The sequence below is a fragment of the Pongo pygmaeus genome, chromosome 1, assembly GCF_028885625.2.
Source record: "Pongo pygmaeus isolate AG05252 chromosome 1, NHGRI_mPonPyg2-v2.0_pri, whole genome shotgun sequence".
In the NCBI taxonomy this organism is placed as follows: domain Eukaryota; kingdom Metazoa; phylum Chordata; class Mammalia; order Primates; family Hominidae; genus Pongo; species Pongo pygmaeus.
In genome coordinates this window covers 143,526,086-143,548,267 of record NC_072373.2, presented here as the reverse complement: position 1 = coordinate 143,548,267, position 22,182 = coordinate 143,526,086, and the positions used below count along the sequence as shown (strand labels likewise).

General features: G+C 38.8%; 1 protein-coding gene and 1 pseudogene across 4 annotated transcripts in view; one reads left to right on the top strand and one right to left on the bottom strand.

The window, feature by feature from the left end:
- The window catches only part of CLCA4 (chloride channel accessory 4), a 61,638-nt gene that overhangs the window by 29,325 nt on the left and 10,131 nt on the right, over positions 1-22,182 (top strand). For all 4 annotated transcript variants that reach the window (XM_054477765.1, XM_054477779.2, XM_054477773.1 and 1 more), the window contains 6 exons: positions 9,922-10,062; positions 10,197-10,344; positions 13,829-13,937; positions 15,445-15,622; positions 15,975-16,193; positions 17,764-17,991. In XM_054477765.1, the coding sequence (XP_054333740.1) occupies positions 9,922-10,062; positions 10,197-10,344; positions 13,829-13,937; positions 15,445-15,622; positions 15,975-16,193; positions 17,764-17,991 (1,023 nt within the window). The remainder of the gene's footprint in view (positions 1-9,921; positions 10,063-10,196; positions 10,345-13,828; positions 13,938-15,444; positions 15,623-15,974; positions 16,194-17,763; positions 17,992-22,182) is intronic.
- Positions 2,621-3,343, bottom strand: LOC129031497 (cell division cycle-associated protein 4-like; annotated as a pseudogene).

Sequence of the window (22,182 nt, the reverse complement as noted above, 5' to 3'; positions counted from 1 at the left end):
CCCTCTCCCTGATATCAACATATACTAATTCCTTATATTTAATTTCTCTACTACTGTGTTCTGCTGCTCATGGTTGGACCCTTCTGCATGTTTTAATTACCCAGCAGAAGGTGATAGGCATGAACTAAGCTGTAATCAAGTGATTTTGTGGCTGCCATTTGTCATTCACTCTATAAACTCTGTTACATCACAGAGATATTTGCTTATAGGTACCTTTTAAACTTCATGAGAAGATAAAAATTCATTTTACTAAAGATGTTTAAAGAGCAGTTAATGCAGCTAATTCTGAATGATAGGTTTTTAGTGTCCAGAGGACAGTAAATCAGTATCAAACTTTTCTTTACTCAGAAATCACTATTTGAAAGAATTACTTGGATGGGCAAAAATTTTGTAAACACTGTCCTTTATAAGTACAAGCAGAAATTCAATTGTTTACAAGCATGCCCAGATTTTACAATGTTTCCTGACATTTCTCCCAGCCCTTCACAAAATCTTCGTATTTAATATCTTCAAGAAACCCTGTGAAATACTATAATCCACATTTTACAGAAGAAAAACCTAGGGGTCCGAAAAAATTAATGATTTTTCTAAGATCATATTAAGTATCACAGTCAGAGGTAAGAATCGCTTCAACCGAGGAGGCAGAGGTTGCAGTGAGCCAAGATCATGCCACTGCATTCCAGCCTGGGTGACAGAGCACGACTCTGTCTCAAAAAAATAAAAATAAAAATAAAATTTAAAAAAAGTGCCTTTCATCCTTATATTTCCTCATGAGATAATAAGGTCTAGGGAGGGATTAATTCTTTTTTTTTTTTTTTTTTTTTTTTTTTTTTTTTGAGACAGAGTCTTGCTCTGTCCCCCAGGCTGGAGTGCAGTGGTGCGATCTTGGCTCACTGCAAGCTCCGCCTCCCAGGTTCACACCATTCTCCTGCCTCAGCCTCCCGAGTAGCTGGGACTACAGGCGCCCGCCACCACGCCCGGCTAATTTTTTGTATTTTTAGTAGAGACGGGGTTTCACCGTCTTAGCCAGGATGGTCTCAATCTCCTGACCTCGTGATCCACCCGCCTCGGCCTCCCAAAGTGCTGGGATTACGTCGTGAGCCACCGCACCCAGCCTCTTTTTTTAATGTTTAAGAAAATGCGGTTTTTATCCAAAATGAGTTTGTGTGCCAAATATTAATAGTTTAGCTAATCATTGTTATATTCGTTCATTATGTTATTTTTATTTCAATTCTTGCTTTTAAAAAACCTAAAACTTTAAAAATCCTTATGCGTTGTCTATTTTCTTTACCTTTGTTTTGTTTTGTTTTGTTTTGCTGGATAATTTTTTAATAAAGTGAGGTTTACATCACTGATATTTAAGAATGGCTGTATCCACAAAAGAAAACAAACCTTTTTGGCTAAGGGGTGAGGAAGTTAGAAAAAGCATGAGAAACAGGAAACACAAGTGGGGTGAGTCGGGGCAGGAGAGGAAGGTTGCAGGCACCTCCAGCTCACTCCCTGCGGCAGCACCTATGACCCTACAGATCAAGGGGCCATGAATGACAAGAGATTCAGATTTCTTTCATTCTAGACTTCAGCCTAAGCTTAACCTTTTGTTCCAGCACCAATCTAACAGAGCAGCACAGGCATTTCTAATCCAGTAGCAGTGCTATTTCCTCACCCAGGGCAGGTGCCTGGGCTGACGGGAGGCCTTCAGGAGCACTGCCTGTCAGAAGGCACCAAGGAGGGTCTCTGAGGTCCTGAAGACCAGCTGGTGCCCGTGATCTCCAAACAGACAAATATTTGACCTTTGCCTTCAACGACATTTACACATAAATAGACACAAATAAAATCCTCCATAATTTACGCTCAAGTCTAGGAAGATGTGGCTCCCACAGTAGATTTTCTAATGACAAAAAAAAAAAGTGTAGTAGCTATGTGCGGTTCTTGAGTTTCACCCAGGTCTCACGGTAGCACAGAACATAATGGAGAAATATTGCACGCATATTTAAAGTAAAACATGATACATTTACACTGTTGACAAGGACCGTAGTGATGCTCACTGCAAAAAAAAATCCCTTATTTAAACCTGAAAAAAATGAAACACACCAACTACAATTGTTTAGGCTATAAAAGTTCTAAAGTCGCAGCAAAGGATATTTATTGAAAAAATATGCTTTTAAGAAAATAGCTGAAAAAATCTAAAGACATAAGGTATAAAAAGTTTAAAAATATATATCTTAAGACAAAATATTGCCCAAAACACTTAAAACTGAATTGTAAAAAAATCACCTGTCTAAATGTAAAGGAGGTTGATGCAGCTGTGGCTCGCCGTCCTCTACAGTGGGGGACACAAAGAGAGACGAGGGGCCCAAGGCTGTAAGGACGTCAGGACCGGCCCAGAGGCGAGAAGTCTTCCAGGAGAACAGCCATCTCTGCCTGGCCCTCCACAGCGGGGAAAGTGAGTGGGACAGGCCTGGGGTTGCAGACCCCGCTGATGATGGTCTGTTCTGGGATTTCTCAGAATTAGCAGACAGGGCAGCAAGGCTGGGCCGCTGGCGGCAGGCGCACCCTCTACGGGAGCGAGTGCTCACGTGTCCACGCGTCAGACACTGCTGCGAGCCCTCATGCCTCCGGCTCAGGTCTCCACCAGGATCTCCACCATGTGGTCCAGCTCGCCCAGATCGGACTTGCAGCTGGAGCTGGGGCCCGGGGTGACCGGAGCCAAGCCCTCGAGCCTTTCACAGGGGCCCGGCCCGGCACCCCCATCATGCCTGTCAGTACTGTGTCCAGGTTGTAGTAGGGGCTGTCCACGCCTGAAAACAGCTCTTCCATGTAGCAGGGGATTTTAGTCTCCAGCATTTCGTATATCTGATCGAGTGATTTGCGAAAGCTTCCTCTGTTTTCTTGAGGGCCATCCATCTCCCGGACGCTCCTCCCTCTGTGGGTGCCTCGGCATCTGTGCTGAGGTGACTGGGCAAAGGTCAGAAACTGGGCCCTGTGCGTGGCCATCTCCCAAGCCAGAGGCAGGACGTGCCCCCTCTTGCTCCCACGTCGCGCGGCACAGAATCTCCGTGAAGACCAAGCGGTCCAGCGGCGCCCGCCCTGCAGCCTGGGGTGTGCGCCGTGTCCCATCCTGCGTCATCTCCTCTTTGATCTGCTGGACCATGTTGGCAATGAGGATTGAGCGGCACAGGTTGGGCTCCACAAGCATGTGGCAAAGCTGCAGCTTCACCAGGGACATGTCCAGGAGGGACTGCCGCTGCAGGCTGTACGAGGACGGGGTCTTCAAGCCGGCCAGGTCTCCCTCCACGTCTTCCTGGTGGCCAACACATTTCCCCTTCAGTCCTCGTGCAAACATTGTGTCTTTGAGAGAACGGTTATCTGGGTCCTGCTGTCTCGTGCATCCCACACGAAGGCCACAGAAGAGGAGACGCAGCAGAGATCCTCTATTCTAGCAAGCTGTCGAAGCCTTTGTCACGACGATCCTGTCTGACCCGCGAGGCCGCCCGCCAGGTCCTCTGCTCAGCCGACGCCACCGCCGCTGCCTCCTGCTTCCCGCCGCTGAGGGAGGAGCGCCCGCCAGCGCGGGGCCTTTACCCTTTTAAAACAATCAACTCTGCTTAGGAAACTAGCCATAGTTTTACTTCCCATAAAAAGTTTGTGTGTCGGCCGGGCGTGGTGACTCACGTCTGTAATCCCAGCACTTTGGAAGGCTGAGGCGGGTGGATCACCTGAGGTCAGGAGTTCGAGACCAGCCTGGCCAACATGGCGAAACCCTGTCTCTACTGAAAAATACAAAAATTAGCTGGGCCCAGTGGCAGGCGCCTGTAATTCCAGCTACTCGAGAGGTTGAGGCAGGAGAATCGCTTGAACCCGGGAGGAGGAGGTTGCAGTAAGCCGAGATTGAGCCATTGAACTCCAGCCTGGGAGAGAGAGCAAGACTCTGTCAAAAAAAAAAGTTTGTGTGTCTATGTATGACCCGTAGTGTCTTCTTTTCTTTTCTTTTTTAACTTTTATTTTGGGTTCAGGGGTACATGTGAAGGTTTGTTGCATAGGTAAACTCATGGCATGAGGGTTTGTTGTACAGATTACTTCATCACCCAGGTATTAAGCCTAGTACCCAATATTATCTTTCTGTTCCTCTCCTTCCTCCCAGCCTCCACCCCTACTCTCAAGTGGACCCCAGTGTCTGTTGTTCTCTTCTTTGTGTTCATGAGTTCTCATCATTTACCTCCCATTATAAGTGAGAACATGTAGTATTTGGGTTTCTATTCCTGTGTTAGTTTGCTAAGGATAATAGCCTGCAGCTCCACCCATGTTCCCGCAAAAGACATGATCTCATTCTTTTTTATGGCTGTGTAGTATTCCATGGTGTATATGTACCACAGTTTTTGTTTGTTTGTTTGTTTGTTTGTTTTGAGACAGAGTCTCCCTCTGTCACCATGCCCAGCTAATTTTTGTATTTTTAGTAGAGATGGAGTTTCAACATGTTGCACAGGCTGGTCTCGATCTCCTGACCCAAAGTGATCTGCCCACCTCGGCCTCCCAAGGTGCTGGGATTACAGGTGTGAGCCACCATGCCCAGCCCTGTACCACACTTTTTAATCCAATCTGTTATTGATGGGCATTTAGGTTGATTCCATGTCTTTGCTATTGTGAATAGTGCTGCAATGAACATTCAAGTGCATGTGTGTCTTTCTGGTAGAATGATTTATATTCCTCTGAGTGTATATCCAGTAATGGGATTGCTGGGTTGAATGGTAGTACTGCTTTTAGCTCTTTGAGGAATCACCATACTGCTTTCCACAGTGGTTGAACTAATTTACACTCCCATCAACAATGTATAAGTGTTCTCTTTTCTCCTCAACCTCGCAAGCATCTGGTTTTTTTTTTTTTTTTTTACTTTTTAATAATAGCCATTCTAACTGGTATGAGATGATATCTCATGGTGGGTTTTTTTTTGTTTCATTAATGATCAGTGATATTGAGCTTTTTTTCACATGCTTGTTGGCCACATGTCTATCTTCTTTTGAAATGCATCTGTTCATGTCCTTTGCCCACTTTTTAATGCAGCTGTTTGTTTTTCTCTTGTAAATTTGTTTACATTCCTTATAAATGCTGGATATTAGACCTGTGTCAGATGCATAATTTGCAAATATTTTCTTCTATTCTGTAGGTTGTCTGTTTACTCTGTTGATAGTTTATTTTGCTGTGCACAAGCTCTTAAGTTTAATTAGATTCCAATTGTTAATTTTTGTTTTTGTTGCAATTGTTTTAGGCATCTTTGTTATAAAATCTTTACCTATGTCCAGGATGTATTGCCTAGGCTGTCTTCTAGGGTTTTTATAGTTTTCAGTTTTACATTTAAGTCTTTAATCTTAATCTTGAGTTGATTTTTATATATGGTGTAAGGAAGGGATCCAGCTTCAATCTTCTGCATTTGGCTAGCCAGTTATCCCAGCACAACTGATTTAATAGGGAATCTTTTCCCCGTTGCTTATTTTTGTCAGCTTTGTTGAAGATTAGATGGTGGTGGATGTACAGCCTTATTTCTGGGCTCTGTATTGTGTTCTGTTGGTCTAGGCCTGTTTTTATACCAGTACCATGCTCTTTGGGTTACTGCATCCCTGTAGTATAGTTTGAAGTCAGGTAACATGATGCCTCCAGTTTTGTTCTTTTTGCTTAAGATTGCCTTGGCTGTTCAGGCTCTTTTTTGTTCCATATGAATTTTAAAATAGTTTTTTTTCTAATGCTGTGAAAAATGTTGGTAGTTTGATAGGAATAGCAATGAATCTATAAATTGCTTTGGGCAATATGACCATTTTAGTGATATTGATTCTTCCTATTGATGAGCATGGGATGTTTTCCATTAGTTTGTGTCTTCTCTGACACAATTTCTTTGAACAGTGTTTTGTAATTCTCATTGTAGGAATGTTTCACCCCCCTGGTTAGCTGTATTCCTAGGTATTTTATTCTTTTTGTGGCAATTGTGAATGGTATTTCCTATTTGATTCAGCTTTGGGCTTGGCTGTCATTGGTGTATAGGAAGGCTAGTGATTTTTGTACATATATTTTGTACCCTGAAACTTTGCTGAAGCTACTTATCAGCTGAGGGAGCTTTTGGGCTGAGACTATGGGGTTTTCTAGATATAGAATTATGTCATAATCAAACACGGATAGTTTGACTCCCTCTCTTCCTATTTGGATGCCTTTATTTATTTCTCTTGCCTGATTGCTCTGGCCAGGACTTCCAATATTAAGTTGAATAGGAGTGGTGAGAGACAGCATCCTTGTCTTGTGCCAGTTTTCAGAGAGAATGCTTCCAGCTTTTGCCCATTCAGTATAATGTTGGCTGTGGGTTTGTCATGGATGGCTCTCATTATTTTGAGGTATTTTCCTTCAATAACTACTTTATTGTGGTGTTGAATTATATTGAAAATCTTTTCTCCATCTCCTGAGATAATCATATGGTTTTTGTCTTTAGTCCTGTTTATGTGATGAATCACTTTTATTGATTTGTGTATGTTGAACCAATCTTGCATCCTGGGGATGATGCTTACTTGATCACGGTGGATTTGCTTTTTGATGAGCTGTTGGATTCGGTTTGCCAGTATTTTGTTGAGAATTTTTGCATCAATGTTCATAAAGGATATTGGCCGGAAGTTTTCTTTTTCTGTTGGGTCTCTGTCAGGTTTTCATATCAGGTTGATACTGGCCTCATAGAATGAGTTGGAGAGGATCCCTCCTCCTCAAATTTTTGGAATAGTTTCAGTAGGAATGGTAGAAGCTCTTCTTTGTACATCTGGTAGAATTTGGCTGTGAATCCTTAAGATCCTGGGCTTTGTTTGTTTGTTTGTTGTTTGTAGGCTGTTTATTACTAATTCAATTTAGGAACTTGTTATTGGTCTGTTCAGGGAAACAATTTCTTCCTGGTTCAGTCTTGGGAGATGTATGGGTCCAGGAATTTATCCACCTCTTCTAGGTTTTCTAGTTTGTGTGCTTAGAGGTGTTCATAGTAGTTTCTGATGGTTATTTTTATTTCTGACGGCTCAGCATTAATGTTCCCTTCATTATTTCCAATTCTGTTTATTTGGACCTTCTCTCTTTTCTTATTTATTAATCTAGCTGGTAGCTGGTGGCATATATAGCTTATAAATTTTTTCAAAAAATTAGATCCTGGATTTGTTGATCTTTTGAATGGTTTTTTTGTGTCTCAATTTCCTTCAGTTCAGCTCTGATTTTTATTATTTCTTGTCTTCTGCTAGCTTTGGGGCTGATTTGTTCTTGCTCCTGTAATTCTTTCGGTTGTAATGTTAGGTTGTTAATTTCAGATCTTTCTAACTTTTTGATGTGGATATTTAATGCTATAAATTTCCCTCTTAAAACTGTCTTAACTGTGTCCCAGGGATTCTGGTATGTTGTATGTTTGTTCTCATTAGTTTCGAAGAACATCTTGATTGCTGCTTTAATTTTATTATTTACCAAAACAAAAGTCATTCGGGAACATGTTGTTTAATTTCCATGTAATTGCATGATTTTTAGTGTTGTTCTTACTCTTGAATTCTATTTTAATTGTGCTGTGGTTCGTGAATGTGTTTAGTATGATTTTGGTTCTTTTGCATTTGCTGAGAATTGTTTTATGTCCAATTATGTGGTTGAGTTTAGAGTATGTGCCATGTGGTGATGAGAAGAATGCATATTCTGTTGTTATGGGGTGGAGAGTTCTGTATAGGTCTATTGGATCCATTTGGTGCAATGTTGAGTTCAGGTCCTGAATATCTTTGTTAATTTTCTGCCTCAATGAAGTTTCCCACTATTATTGAGTGGGAGTCTATGTCTCTTTCTACGTCTCTAAGAACTTGCTTTATGAATTTGGGTGCTCCTTTGTTGGGCATATATATATTTAGAATAGTTAGAGCTTCTTGTTAAAATGAACCCTTTACTATTATGTAATGCCCTTCTTTGTCTTTTTTTAATCTTTGTTGGTTTGAAATCTGTTTTGTCTGAAATTAGGATTACAACCCCTGCTCTTTTCTGTTTTGCATTTGCTTGGTAGGTTTTCTCCATCTTTTTATTTTGAGCCTATGGGTGTCATTATGCCTTTATGAGATGATTCTCTTGAAGATAACATACCATGGGGTCTTGTTTTTTTATTCAGCTTGCCACTCTGTGCCTTTTAAGTGGGGCATTTAGCCCATTTACATTGAAAGTTAATATAGATATGTGTGGATTTGATCTTGTCATTGTTTTGTTGGCTAGATATTGTGTTGACTTGTTTGAGTGACACTGGTCTGTGTGTCTGGCTTTATAGTGACACTGGTCTGTGTGTCTAAGTCTGTTTTTGTATTAGCTGGTAGCAGTCTTTCCTTTCTATATTTAGTGCTTCTTTCAAGATCTCTTGTAAGGCAGCTCTGGTGGTAATGAATTTCCTTTGACAAGGAAACTTAGTTTGGCTGGATATGAAATTCTTGGTTGAAGATTATTTTATTTAAGAATGCTGAATAAAGTATTAGTCCATTCTTATGCTGCTAATAAAGACATGCCTGAGACTGGGTAATTTATAAAGGAAAAGATTTAAATAACTCACAGTTTGGCATGGCAGGGAGGCCTCAGGAAACTTACAATCATGGCAGAAGAGGAAGCAAACATGTCCTTCTTCACACGGCAGCAGGAAGGAGAAGTATGAGAGCCGAGCTAAGGGGGAAGCCCCTTATGAAATCATCAGATCGCGTAAGAACTTACATCATGAGAACAGGATGGGGAAAACCACCCCCATGATTCAATTATCTTCACCTGGTCCCTTCCACAACATGTGGGGATTATGGGAACTACAATTCAAGATGAGATTTGGATGGGGACACAGCCAAACCATATCAGCTCCCAATCTCTTCTGGCTTGTAGGGTTTCAGCTGAGAGGTCCACTGTTAGCCTGATGGGGTTCCCTTTGTATGTGATCTGCCCTTTCCTCTCTAGCTGCCTTTAACACTCTTCTTTTTTCATTTCAACCTTGGAAAATCTGATGATTGTATCTTGGGGATGATCTTCTTGTGTAAAGTCTTGCAGGAGTTCTCTGTATTTCCTAAATTTGACTGTTGGCCTCCTAGCAAAGTTGGGGAAGTTTTCATAGATGATATGCTGAAATATGTTTTCCAAGTAGTTTGCTTTCTCCTGGGAGGGACTATTTTTCTTATTTGTCCTTGTATGTGAGTTTATAGTTCTGAATATAAGGTGATATTATTTTCATATTGGTGGTAGAGCAACAGTTCTGTAATCAAAGTTTTGCCTCTACTATGGGTTTTTTTTCATCACACCTCCCACCCACACAGGCTCCCAACCCAGCTGCTTCTCCTAAGGTTGGGATGAGAAAACTCTTCAATGACCCATTTCTACAGTCTCCTCCTCAGTTTGCATCAACTAAGGCTGTTTTCTACTAAGATTTCTTATAAATAGTAATGATATCAAACAGTTTTAAGATTGCCTGTTTGTAGAGGACTTTATATCTGATTCCATCTCTAAGCCAACCATACTGATAGATAGTAATAGTCCATTGAAGGATGAGGAAACTAAGATTCGGAGCATTACATAAATCAGCCAAGATCTGTCACCCAGAAGATAATAACATTAGTATTAGAATCACGTAAATGACTCCAAAGTCCATGTACATATTCATATTAATCAATTCCTCTTAATGCCAAATACAAGCATTTGCCTTTTAAGGCAGGATTATAGAAGACTGAGGAGGCTTTCAACGTGCAGGATTAAGTGATGGTTTGGGGTTGACAGGTGGCAGGGTTAGAATAATGAGGCAGAGGCCCTGCTCATCAGTCTGTTGCTTTTTCTGTCCACTCTTACATTGGGAAATGCCTGTCACAAAACCCTGCTAATTTAGTTTACTCTGACTTCACCATTCTCACATATTTTTTCCTTTAATGACAGGATATGGTGACTACAGCTTCTACTTACCTGTTTGAAGCCACAGAAAAAAGATTTTTTTTCAAAAATGTATCTATATTAATTCCTGAGAATTGGAAGGAAAATCCTCAGTACAAAAGGCCAAAACATGAAAACTATAAACATGTAAGTGTCAAAATCTTCTCTTAAAAAATTATATTTTCTGATATTGCCCATTTTTGCCACAAATTAAGGGTCTTTCTAACTGAATATTATATTTTTTATTTTTGATGTTTAACAATCTTTTTCAACATTCTCAGGCTGATGTTATAGTTGCACCACCTACGCTCCCAGGTAGAGATGAACCATACACCAAGCAGTTCACAGAATGTGGAGAGAAAGGCGAATACATTCACTTCACCCCTGACCTTCTACTTGGAAAAAAACAAAATGAATATGGACCACCAGGTAGAAATTTTGGTTAAAAAATAATTTTGCAGTGATTGCAGCATACCACTTTCTATGCAGGTTAAGTGTGCAGGCCATAGGGCCAAAGTCCCTAGAATCAAATCCTGGCTCTCCTACTTACTAGCTGTATGTGACCTTAAACAAATGACCTACTGTCTCTGTGGTTATTCCCTACAAAATGGCAAAGAGAGGAGTTTCTACCTTGTAAAATATTTGTTCTACATTAAACTAGAGAATCCAGATAAATGTACTCAGTACAGTGTCTACAGAAATATAAAGAGAGCAAAGCAATAATAACTGTTTTTCTTAAGGCATGCTTTTTAGATTTTAATTTTTCCAGTTCTCCATAGCTGGATATTAACAAATTACAGGTAAGCTACATGAAAGCCAGATGTATAGTAAGCCAGAAAGCGTCATGTTGCCAGTTACTGGTCAAGAGAAAACACTCCTAGACTATCAGTTGCTGATAATATCAATCTATTTCATTGAAACAGATGACATTGTCTGTAATTGATCATTTTGACCTATAAAAATGGCAGTGTCATCTAGTTCAATCTAAATGTTAAAATAATTTGTCAAAACAACAAAAGTGCACTTTGCAGACAAAAATGCAAATCATTGTTAAAGGAGGGCTCTACACGTGTGTCACTATTAAATGGGAAACTTCCTGAATCCCCATACCCCAGAATCACCCTCTTCTATTCCTGTTCATTGAACACTCATTAAGTCCCTTGTCTCTGCCAAACATTCAGCTAGATCTGGTCCTATTCATTACCTGGACCAGTTCCCCTCTCCAGTCTTGAAAGTTCCATCATCTCCTCATGTCCCAATCTTACCTCTTCCCCGTAATTATCCTGACCACATTTGTTTTCTTTGACACCTGTAATCCTTTGTGCCCTTTTAGTTATACTTTCTTTCCACCTGGCATGTCCAGCAAAGTCAGTCATTTCAACTACAAGTATAAATAGCTCAATTCTCTCACTACTCTCATCTTTATGTTTCATTCAATTTACTAAATCTTCTGAATTTTCCATCTACTTTATTCTTGGATCCTGTTTTGTTTCCAAGAATGTTGAAGAAAATTATAAAACTAATTGACATGATTATAAAAACACACTTTCCAAGCTCAATGAAGCACTCAAAGCTACTCAACAATATTTTTACTCAGCTCTTCTCAACTCTCTTTCTCAATTCCTATAGCAGCTGTTCTAAAACTTCTACCATTTTTCTCAAGATCTCCAGGCACTCTTCTCAATCCCATCAATTAATGTCCTGATTGATAAAACAGAGGTCTCTACATTCTTCCTATTTCCAAACTTATTACCACCTACACCTTCTCTACCTGCACCTTTCTTAGAACAGAAAGGCTTCTCCAATTTGTAAGTTCAATGTCCCCATATCAGTTATTGATTTTTCCCATATCCCACACCTCAACCCTGTTCTGTTACTGATAGGTCACCCCTTCTTCTTACACAGATCTTTCTTCCTTTTCACAAACACGTAATCTGATATATGCATTTGTGGAAAAAACTCACATTCCTCAATATCCTAAAAAACAAATAAGGTTTTTGGATAAATAAGATTAGTAAGAGAGCTCTCAAAATCTATGCAATTTTGTAATAATCATGATAACAACACCAACAATCACAATAGATCATTTAGATCACTCAGGCAAGCAATGCAGTATGGCTAGAGGCTGCCATAGCACATATTAAAAGTACACACACACACACACACACACACGACACATACACACATGGTGCGAGGAGGGGGAGAGAGAAATGTTGCTAGAAATAGGAACAGAGACAGCTGGAAATGAGACAATGATGTAGACAGGCATGGAATTGTAAGTCAAAAGGGCTGCTTTTAAGGTAGGCATGGGAGGCAGGGAAACCTGAGAAGGAATCAAGTCTGAGTGGACTCTCTGAGAAGACAGCCAGGTACAGGGAGTTTTAAATTTTTCTTAACATGCACCAAATTCCTACTGCAGTAGCTGATATGAGGGCTTTTTCCTTTCCTACTGAAGGTTCTAATTCTGCTCCCACAAACCTGGTTCCATTTGCCTAGGAAACCTGAAACCAGTGTTTTTAAAGTGCATTATGTAGAAGAGTAACTTAGGGACCTTGTTAATATGCAGCTTCTGATTTTGTAAGCAAAGGGTGGCCTGAAGATTCTGCATTTGTAACTAGCTCCCAGGTGATGCTGATGGATGTGGTCCAGAACCACAGTTTGAATAGCAAAGACTTAAAAAAGAAACATGACAGCTGGGCACAGTGGCTCATGCCTGTAATCCCAGCACTTTGGGAGAGTGAGGCGGGCGGATCACGAGGTCAGGAGTTCGAGACCAGCCTGGCCAACGTGGTGAAACCCCATCTCTACTAAAAATAAAAAAAAATTAGTCTAGCGTGGTGGCGGGTGCCTGTAATCTCAGCTACTCGGGAGGCTGAGGCAAGAGAATCACTTGAACCCGGGAGGCAGAGGTTGCAGTGAGCCGAGATTGTGCCATTGCACTTCAGCCCAGGCGACAGTGCAAGACTCCATCTCAAAAAAAGAAAAAAGAAAGAAAGAAAAAGAAAAGAAACATGACTTCTTCATACTATGGTGTATTTTCCTCCTATTTTCAGATTCATATGAGGTTGTTTGAGCCGCAGAAACACACATTGTAGCAGAAGAGACTTAATTTCCAATCTTTCCTTCTCCATCTCCGTTTCCTCTGAAGTTTTTCTCAACATTGCTAAAATGAAAGTTCTACTTTCCTTCTTTCAGCATCTCAAGCTGTGGATTTACTTTTATTCCTCCATTTATTGCAAAATTCTTATTTAAAAAATTTTTTATTTGAACTCCCTCTCTCAAAACTTCCCCAAGTGAAGGACTAAATCTCACACATCTTTATATTTTTTAATACCTAGTATTGCACTGAATATATATATATAATTAATAATTGTTTCATATAATTAATGCTTATATGTCTTAAGTACCATAAATGAATTCCTTCATTTTAACATCCTCAGAATTGTATTTGGCCCACAATAGTGTTTACCATCTTTTTTAAAATCATAATAGGGAGCATTTTTAGACTTTTTTTTTAAATTGCATTCACATGGTATTTTAGTGAAACAGATGTACTGTATATCTGATTATGTTGGTTATAATTTGGAGAACCATAAACCATTGTACTAAGACATTTTACCCCCAAGAACCAAAACACAAATCCCAGTCCACTCAGCCCATAGCATATCCTCCCTTATTGCTTCATTGATTTAACATGTTGTGGAATAAGAAGATAATATATTACATAATATAGCATAATATAATGTAATTTCATGCAATAGACTTTTTTTATACACTGAAATATAAATGTTGATAATTGTTGAAAACCGAAATCTAAATATATTTTATAATTGAAAGAGAAGCTTCTTAAAATATTTTGATACCAAATGTGTCACTTGAATTATGATCATGTATTTGAAATGCTTTCCTGCAGGCAGACTGTTTGTCCATGAGTGGGCTCACCTCCGGTGGGGAGTGTTTGATGAGTACAATGAAGATCAGCCTTTCTACGGTGCTAAGTCAAAAAAAATCGAAGCAACAAGGCATGGCTATTTAAATTTTCTAAACTGACTTCAGGCTTTTATCCGTTCTTATTTTCCTACTTTGATTTCTTCCTAAATCATTCTTCATGCAGACAATATGTTACAAAACAATGCTTTTATTTTTTTTTAGAAAATGTATCTTTAAGTAGTTGATGGCTATTTAAAACATACACAATTTCAATGGCAAGCATTCAGTTGACAATTTAACATATTTTATACCTCTATACCATAGCTTCCAAAACTCACTTGCATTGAAGTTGGACATATAAATGGATTTACAATATGCTGGGATAAGATCAAAGTTATTCACATTACACAAGAATGCACAAACATGGTTAAGTAGTGCTAAATGTGGACTGAGTAAGAAATCAAGCAGCTTCAAGGAGCCAAGCAGGAACTTCTTGGAGATTTATAAAGGTTGTTTTATAATACCATCTAGCATCACAGTTAATAATAGACTGTCCTTTTGATTCTGTGATCAAAAGAGCAAAATAGTTGGGAAGAATTGGTTTAAAATTAAAATTGGTGCTATCACCTCATCAGTGTAGATGTCCTGCTGGGGCTTGGGACTTGACACTAATGTGAGAACTGAAAGGTATATGATTTCAATCAAGGTCCTTCCTTTGCCCCATTGCACCAATTTTCAGGCACAACTTTTAGAGAGTATTACGTTTATTGCATTTGTTTATGTCATATTCCCCTTAGATGTATAACTGCTGCTGCAGAATATTCATCATGATTTTCCACATAGATAGTTTCATCATGTCCACCAAGTTTGGGAGCAAAAGAAGCATCAACATATTTATGAGACTCCCTAAATAACTGAATAAAAACTATTCATCATTTCCTGAATTTGAACTGAAAGCCTATTGAAAAGACAAAATATGTTCACATCTCAGCATATTTGTTGTAATCACTGCCACCTGTGGTCAATTACATGCCATAAAACATATGTCTAAAATGTCTCCATCATTTTTTATTCTACCATGGGATTCTTGGCAGCACCTTATCTTCGCTTCCAATCACATTTCCCTTTGGATAAAAATGCTCTTTGAGTAATAAGAACACTTGTGTCTATCCCATGTACTATTCCTTTGGGAATATCTTCTTTGGGAAGAAATCTAAAAAGAACTTCAAGCTAAAGTGGTACTCAGAGTAAATTGTCTCAAAAGTTCTCTTATCCAGGTCCCTATAGCATATTTACCACCAAAAGTCCAGTGGGAGAGATGTCTAAGCAAGAGATTAGCAGCTTTAATACAAGGAGAGAACTCAACCATTGTGTTTATCTGGAGGCCCCACTTAAAATTTCCTTCTAGAATTTCTTAAAAAATAGATAATTACTTTGATTGGAACCCTTAAGCTCTACAGCCAGGATAGGAAGTTCATGGTACACAACATAGAAGAATAAACATCTTGATATAAAGGTCATCATGGATAGAACCACTTAAGATTTCTGTAAGTGTTAATGATTCAGTTGCCTCAAAGATTAACTGTCATATATTTTCAGGTGTTCCACAGGTATCTCTGGTAGAAATAGAGTTTATAAGTGTCAAGGAGGCAGCTGTCTTAATAGAGCATGCAGAATTGATTCTACAACAAAACTGTATGAAAAAGATTGTCAATTCTTTCCTGAGAAAGTGCAAACAGAAAAAGCATCCATAATGTTTATGCAAAGTATTGATTCTGTAAGTATGCTGATAATTGCTTCCAGAATTTATAATCAAATGACATATTGTCATGTTTTTAAAGTATCTGTTCAGGTGACCTGAGGATTACATATATTGGTATAGAGTTCTTTGAACACTGGCTAACACATAGTATATGCTGAACTAGTGCTATCTAGTGTTATCTATTATTACTGTTACCATTATTCTTATTATGGTAAATCTACCTTGTTGTAATATTGATGCTCAGTAAATGATATTTCATTCAACAAACAACATATCTGCAGAAGACATTTTAAATTTTTCAGGTTTGTAGTTTGATTTTTAAATGCATGGTATATTAAAATTACTTTTTATTTTATTAACCTTTTAGGTTGTTGAATTTTGTAATGAAAAAACCCATAATCAAGAAGCTCCAAGCCTACAAAACATAAAGTGCAATTTTAGAAGTACATGGGAGGTGATTAGCAATTCTGAGGATTTTAAAAACACCACACCCATGGTGACACCACCTCCTCCACCTGTCTTCTCATTGCTGAAGATCAGTCAAAGAATTGTGTGCTTAGTTCTTGATAAGTCTGGAAGCATGGCGGTAGGTTCACTTTTTCTGGATATAGGGATGTGGGATATTTGAAGATCTGAGAACACACTGAACTCTGTCTGCACCTAGATTGTTCTAAATTGCACGGTGGCATAAAGTACCATCACTGCCCATGATCATGACTTCAAGATACTGCAGCAAAACACCATAGTAAAAGAAAGACGCCAATATAATTAAAAATACCTAATCCAAGGGTCTCTTCCTCCTTGGATTCCTCCAGAAAATGGACTGGGCTTCTAGGCTGGTTAAACACCTTCTACTGTTTCCCAACAATGTCCTGCATAAACCTCTGTTACTGTACATTATATTTATGTTACACATTTCTCTTCCACTAGCCTAGGAGATCCTCTAGGACTTGGAACCATGTCTTATTCATCTTTACCCCATTTCCTAGAATAAAGTTAATCACATAGGGGTAATCAATAAATAATTGTTGAAATGAATGGACAGCAGACAAGTGGGTGCAATGTGATAAGAAACCAGAAGGATGGCACATTTAAGGCATAGCAAAGCATGCTGAAGAACAGGAATAAGGTCTTCTTTACCCCATTTCCTAGAATAAAGTTAATCACATAGGGGTAATCAATAAATAATTGTTGAAATGAATGGACAGCAGACAAGTGGGTGCAATGTGATAAGAAACCAGAAGGATGGCACATTTAAGGCATAGCAAAGCATGCTGAAGAACAGGAATAAGGTCTTCAGCAAATGAGGGAGGTATTAAAAAGGGCAGAGAATGATAGAGCTGAAGGAATTGAGCCACAACGATGCAGGTAGTGGAGAGAGCATGTAAAATGAAGATGTAGAAGTTTCTCATTGTGATTTGGTTCAGGGAGTTCAGAAAGAAATTTGGGCATAAATTGGTGGGAAGTAACACAGATCAGTATGGTGATAAGGACTGGAGAAGACAAATGCATGAAGAAGCTTACACCTTAGACAATCCCTTCCAAAAGAGGGCTGGGTCCTGAGGGTTACCAAAGAGCCAATTCAATTAACCCATTGGTGGAAAGGGGGCAGGGAGAGGTTAGGAACAGAAGGAGAAAGTGGGAAGATAGGGCCTTGGCCTCTCCAAACTTAAAATGAAGCTTGGGTAAGTATTACCTTTTGGGCAGTCTAGTTTCCAGTCAATGGAGTGATTCCAGTCTCTGGTTGGAGTCTGCAATAGTCTGGTTTGATTTATAGGCTTGGGGGTATAGTTTTATCTGAAGACAACAAGCACAGGAGCTCCCAAGAGTAATTAGACAGTCTCTAAGATGTGTATCCTGACCCCAGTTTCAACACAATCCCCACCCTACCTTCCACCTCTTACTTGGATACTTAGCAGTCAAGAATCAATTGTAAATAAAAGCCTGTGCTCCTTACTATACAATATATGTCCCATATTACACACAACCATTTTTTAAATTTTATCCATTAAAAATTTGATAATAGCTTCCTTTAACAACATCGATTACTGTTCATAGAAAATGTTACCAATAAATTCTGTCCGTTCATTTTATGTGATCTTCTGTTATTTTCCAGTCAAAATCACTTGTTTGTTTTTCTTGTCTTTTTGATCTAGAGTTATGACCGCCTAAATCGAATGAATCAAGCAGCAAAACATTTCCTGCTGCAAACTGTTGAAAATGGATCCTGGGTGGGGATGGTTCACTTTGATAGTACTGCCACTATTGTAAATAAGCTAATCCAAATAATAAGCAATGATGAAAGAAACACACTCTTGGCAAGATTACCTACATACGCTCAGGGAGGAACTTCCATCTGCTCTGGAATTAAATACGCATTTCAGGTGAAAATCGTTTTGCAAATATATTTTGGTTTTTGTTTCTTTTCAGGGCATTTTCATGTTAAGTGCTACTGCACATACTTGCTGCCTAATTTTAGCATAATTAATCCTAAGAAGCACAGGACTAAGCATATAGAAAAAAGTTCTCTTGATGTTTTAATGGATCAGTGAATCAATGAACAACCCATGGGTGAATAAATGACTATCAATTTGCCACTCACTTACAAGCCCAAGGAAGTCATGGATTTTGCTGTCTTGTTACCATGCAGTAGTCAGTGCTCGACAAATGTTAGTTAAATATGTGTGCTTGGATGCAAAAGCCATCAACTTTCGGGGCAATGACACAGGTGATATAGTATGGTTCCACTTTAAGCTAGTTCTCATTTGAGTTTTGTGTAATATTCAGCTAGGGCAACTATTTATCATACCTCTTCAAGCAGATGTAGCAAGACTGTGAGTCATATTTAGGGTAAGCCATACAAGTTAGAGCATGAAATTTGACATCAGAGTACTGTATGTGCTACTTACTAACCATGTAATCTTAGGCTAACCTTTCAGTCTCTTTGGACTCTCAGTGCCTTACCTATACAATACAGGAAATAGGAATGCCTACCTCATAGAGTAATTATGAGGATTACATGAAATGATATATTTACATACTTAGAACAATATTTACTATATTATATAGTAAATATCTACTTCATATACTATATATACTAAGTATATAATAATGTATTATAAGTATATATTTATAATAATTAGTAAATATATGTATAATTATTATGAACATTATTTTTAGCCAAATGGTCATCTTGAGCCCACAATTAATATAAACTATGTCATTTTACTGTTTAGAAATCTTCACTGTCTCTTCACAGTCTACAAAATTGTCTCAATCTCTCAGTCTGATATTACTAAAAAGTCTCCCCCACCCAGTAAAATTGCCCTCACTTATCTTTCCTGCCTTATTTACTCCATTCTCCCCTCTCGATGTTCTATCCTCCAACCAACTTACTACACACTTTGTTCTCCAAGTCCACTGTGTACTAACAGCCTCCAAACCTTTGCACATGCAATTCCTCTACTTAAAATGCTTCCTTTTCTCCCATCTCTGCATGTTAAAATTCTACCAGTCCTTCAAAATCCTTTCTCCTTCATGTAGCTTTCCTTTTACTCCCAACCCAATTGAATCTGTCTCTTCCATGGGTTGCATGACATTTTAGTTTAGGTTTGTAACATGAAGTCCTGCATTCAAATCACAATTGTCACTTATCAGCTTTGTGACCCTAAACATGATTCTTATCCTCTCTAGTCCTCAATTACCTCATCAGTAAAATAGGTCAATTAAAGCTAGCACATAAGGTTGCTCATGTTTTAATTTATTCAAAATATGAGCATGTTTTACTTTATTCACCAAACAAAGCTTTTTCACTCTTATGATACATGTATATAAGTGGGGAACAGATAATTGTTGTGGGAAGTCAGGGACCCCAAACGGAGGGACCGGCTGAAGCCATGGCAGAAGAACGTAGATTGTGAGGATTTCATGGACATTTATTAGTTCCCCAAGATATCGGGGAACCTGCCCCAATATTCACGTAGGTTCTTTTCTATTTTCCTTAAGCATCGGCCAGCTTGAGAAAGGGACAAAGTACAAAAGAGAGAAATTTTAAAGCTGGGCATCCGGGGGAGACATCACATGTCAGTAGGTTCCGTGATGCCCCACAAGCCACAAAAACCAGCAAGTTTTTATTAGGGATTTTCAAAAGGGGAGGGACTGTGCAAATAGGTGAGGGTTACAGACATCAAGTACTTTACAAGGTAATAGAATATCACAAGGCAAGTGGAGGCAGGGCGAGATCACAGGACTATAGGACCGGAGCAAAATTAAAATTGCTAATGAAGTTTTGGGCAACATTGTCATTGATAACATCTTATCAGGAGACAGGGTTTTGAGATCAGCCAGTCTGACCAAAATTTATTAGGCGGGAATTTCCTCTTCCTAATAAGCCTGGGAGCTCTATGGGAGACTGTGGTCTATTTCACCCCTGCAGCCTCGACCATAAGAGGTGGCCACGTCCAGGGGGGGCCAGTTCAGAGACCCACCCCCAGGTGCGCATTCTCTTTCTCAGGGATGTTCCATGCTGAGAAAAAGAATTCAGCAATATTTCTCCCATTTGCTTTTGAAAGAAGAGAAATATGGCTCTGTTCTGCCCAGCTCACCGGCGGTCGGAGTTTAAGGTTATCTCTCTTGTTTCCTAAACATTGCTGTTATCCTGTTCTTTTTTCAAGGTGCCCAAATTTCATATTGCTCAACCACACATGCTGTACAATTTGTGCAGTTAACGCAATTATTACAGGGTCCTGAGGCGATATACATCCTCCTCAGCTGACAGGATTAAGAGATTAAAGTAAAGACAGGCATAGGAAATCACAAGGGTATTGACTGGGGAAGTGAGAAGTGTCCATGAAATCTTTACAATTTATGTTTACAGATTGCAGTAAAGATAGGCATAAGAAATTATAAAAGTATTAATTTGGGGAACTAATAACTGTCCATGAAATCTTCACAATCCACGTTCTTCTGCCATGGCTTCAGCCAGTCCCTCCGTTTGGGGTCCCTGACTTCCCGCAACAGATAATAAACAGATAGATAAATACAAGAATTGCAGATTATGTAGATAGTGTTGTGAATAAATGAAACAGAGCAATGTGAGAGAGTAGCAGGGAAAGGAGAATTACTTTGGGTAGAGAGGCCAATGAGCCTTCTCTAAAAAGTAACATTTAAGCTCTGATTTGAAGGATGAGAAGAAGCCAGTGGTTCAGATAAAAAAGAAATGCAAAAGTTCCTTAGGAAAAAGGTGAGAAAAAACTAGATTATTCTAAGAAATTATAGAAGCTAGTGGCAGTGGAGTTTGGCAAATGAGGGGGTATGAAATGTGATTGGAGAGGAAGACAATGACTAGATCTTTAAAAACTTCAAAAAATATGAGACTTGTATTTTGTTTCAAGCACAACAAAAAGCTCTTGAAGGGTTTAAAGTATCGGAATTTGATAATCAATTTATGTTCCAGGAAGATGATTCCAATTGCCCTGAATAAAATAAATTGTAGGCAGTAAAAGTGGCAAAATTTCGGGAGCTTGGAGTTGGATTAAATTATGCAATGTATAAAACACAGTTAATACATAGCAAATGTTCAGTAAACTGTAACACTACACTGTTATTTCTCTTAAACTATAGAATATTCTGTGGTAAATACGTATTAGTTTTGTCTTTGTTGTTCATCTCTAGATCTCCTCAGTCTCTGACACAAAGCTCCATAAACATTGTTAAATTGAACCCAATTATTTATTAATATATGAATGTAGGAATGTAGTTCCTACCGAATCCCCAGCACGGTGACTGGCACATTGTAAATGCTTGGTAAATAAACTCATGCAAGAAAAGGAGAGGTGAAAGAGAGAACTCTCCTTCATCTTTGGATCTTCATTTTGTACTTAAATGCTTGGGAGAAGTGTGATGGAGATGCTACAAATGCCATAAATGTATAAAAGCATTTTCCTATCTTTCCGTTCGGTTTCAAGGCATGTCAGAGAATATTTCCCATATATTGCAATATATATATTAGTCACTCTTTGCTTCAAAACATGCAAAAATTGTAATAAGGGTGGTCAATTTGTTCCCTGATACCAGCTTTCTTACGGATTTCTACATTCCAAACCCTCTTCTGCAAATCTACACACACACCTTCACTCCATGACAAAGAAAGTCACTGACAATCTGTCATTTTTCACCTCTTGGCCTGGAATCAAAGTCTCAAAATGGTGCTCCAAGATGCCACCACCAATTAAAACTGTCAAAGAAAATGAAATATGTTGTCATCCTGGGCTAAGTTCTCTTTATCCTCTTTTACAGGCACCTAGATTCAAAACTTTGAGTTTCAAACTGTTTGGCATTTAGGAAAAGGATTCAAGCTACAAATTGAACTTAATAAATATAATTTTCATATATTCTTTAAGCATCACCAATATGCTTACTTCTGTGCCAGTTATTATTAGAAGCAAACGAAAGTTGCATAACAAGGTCCCTAACCACATGCTTAGAACTTTCCATATTTTTTCTTTATAAGCATACTGAGGGTTTACTAATTTGTAATCACTGACTTTTTAAAATGTTGAAGTGGATTCTTAATG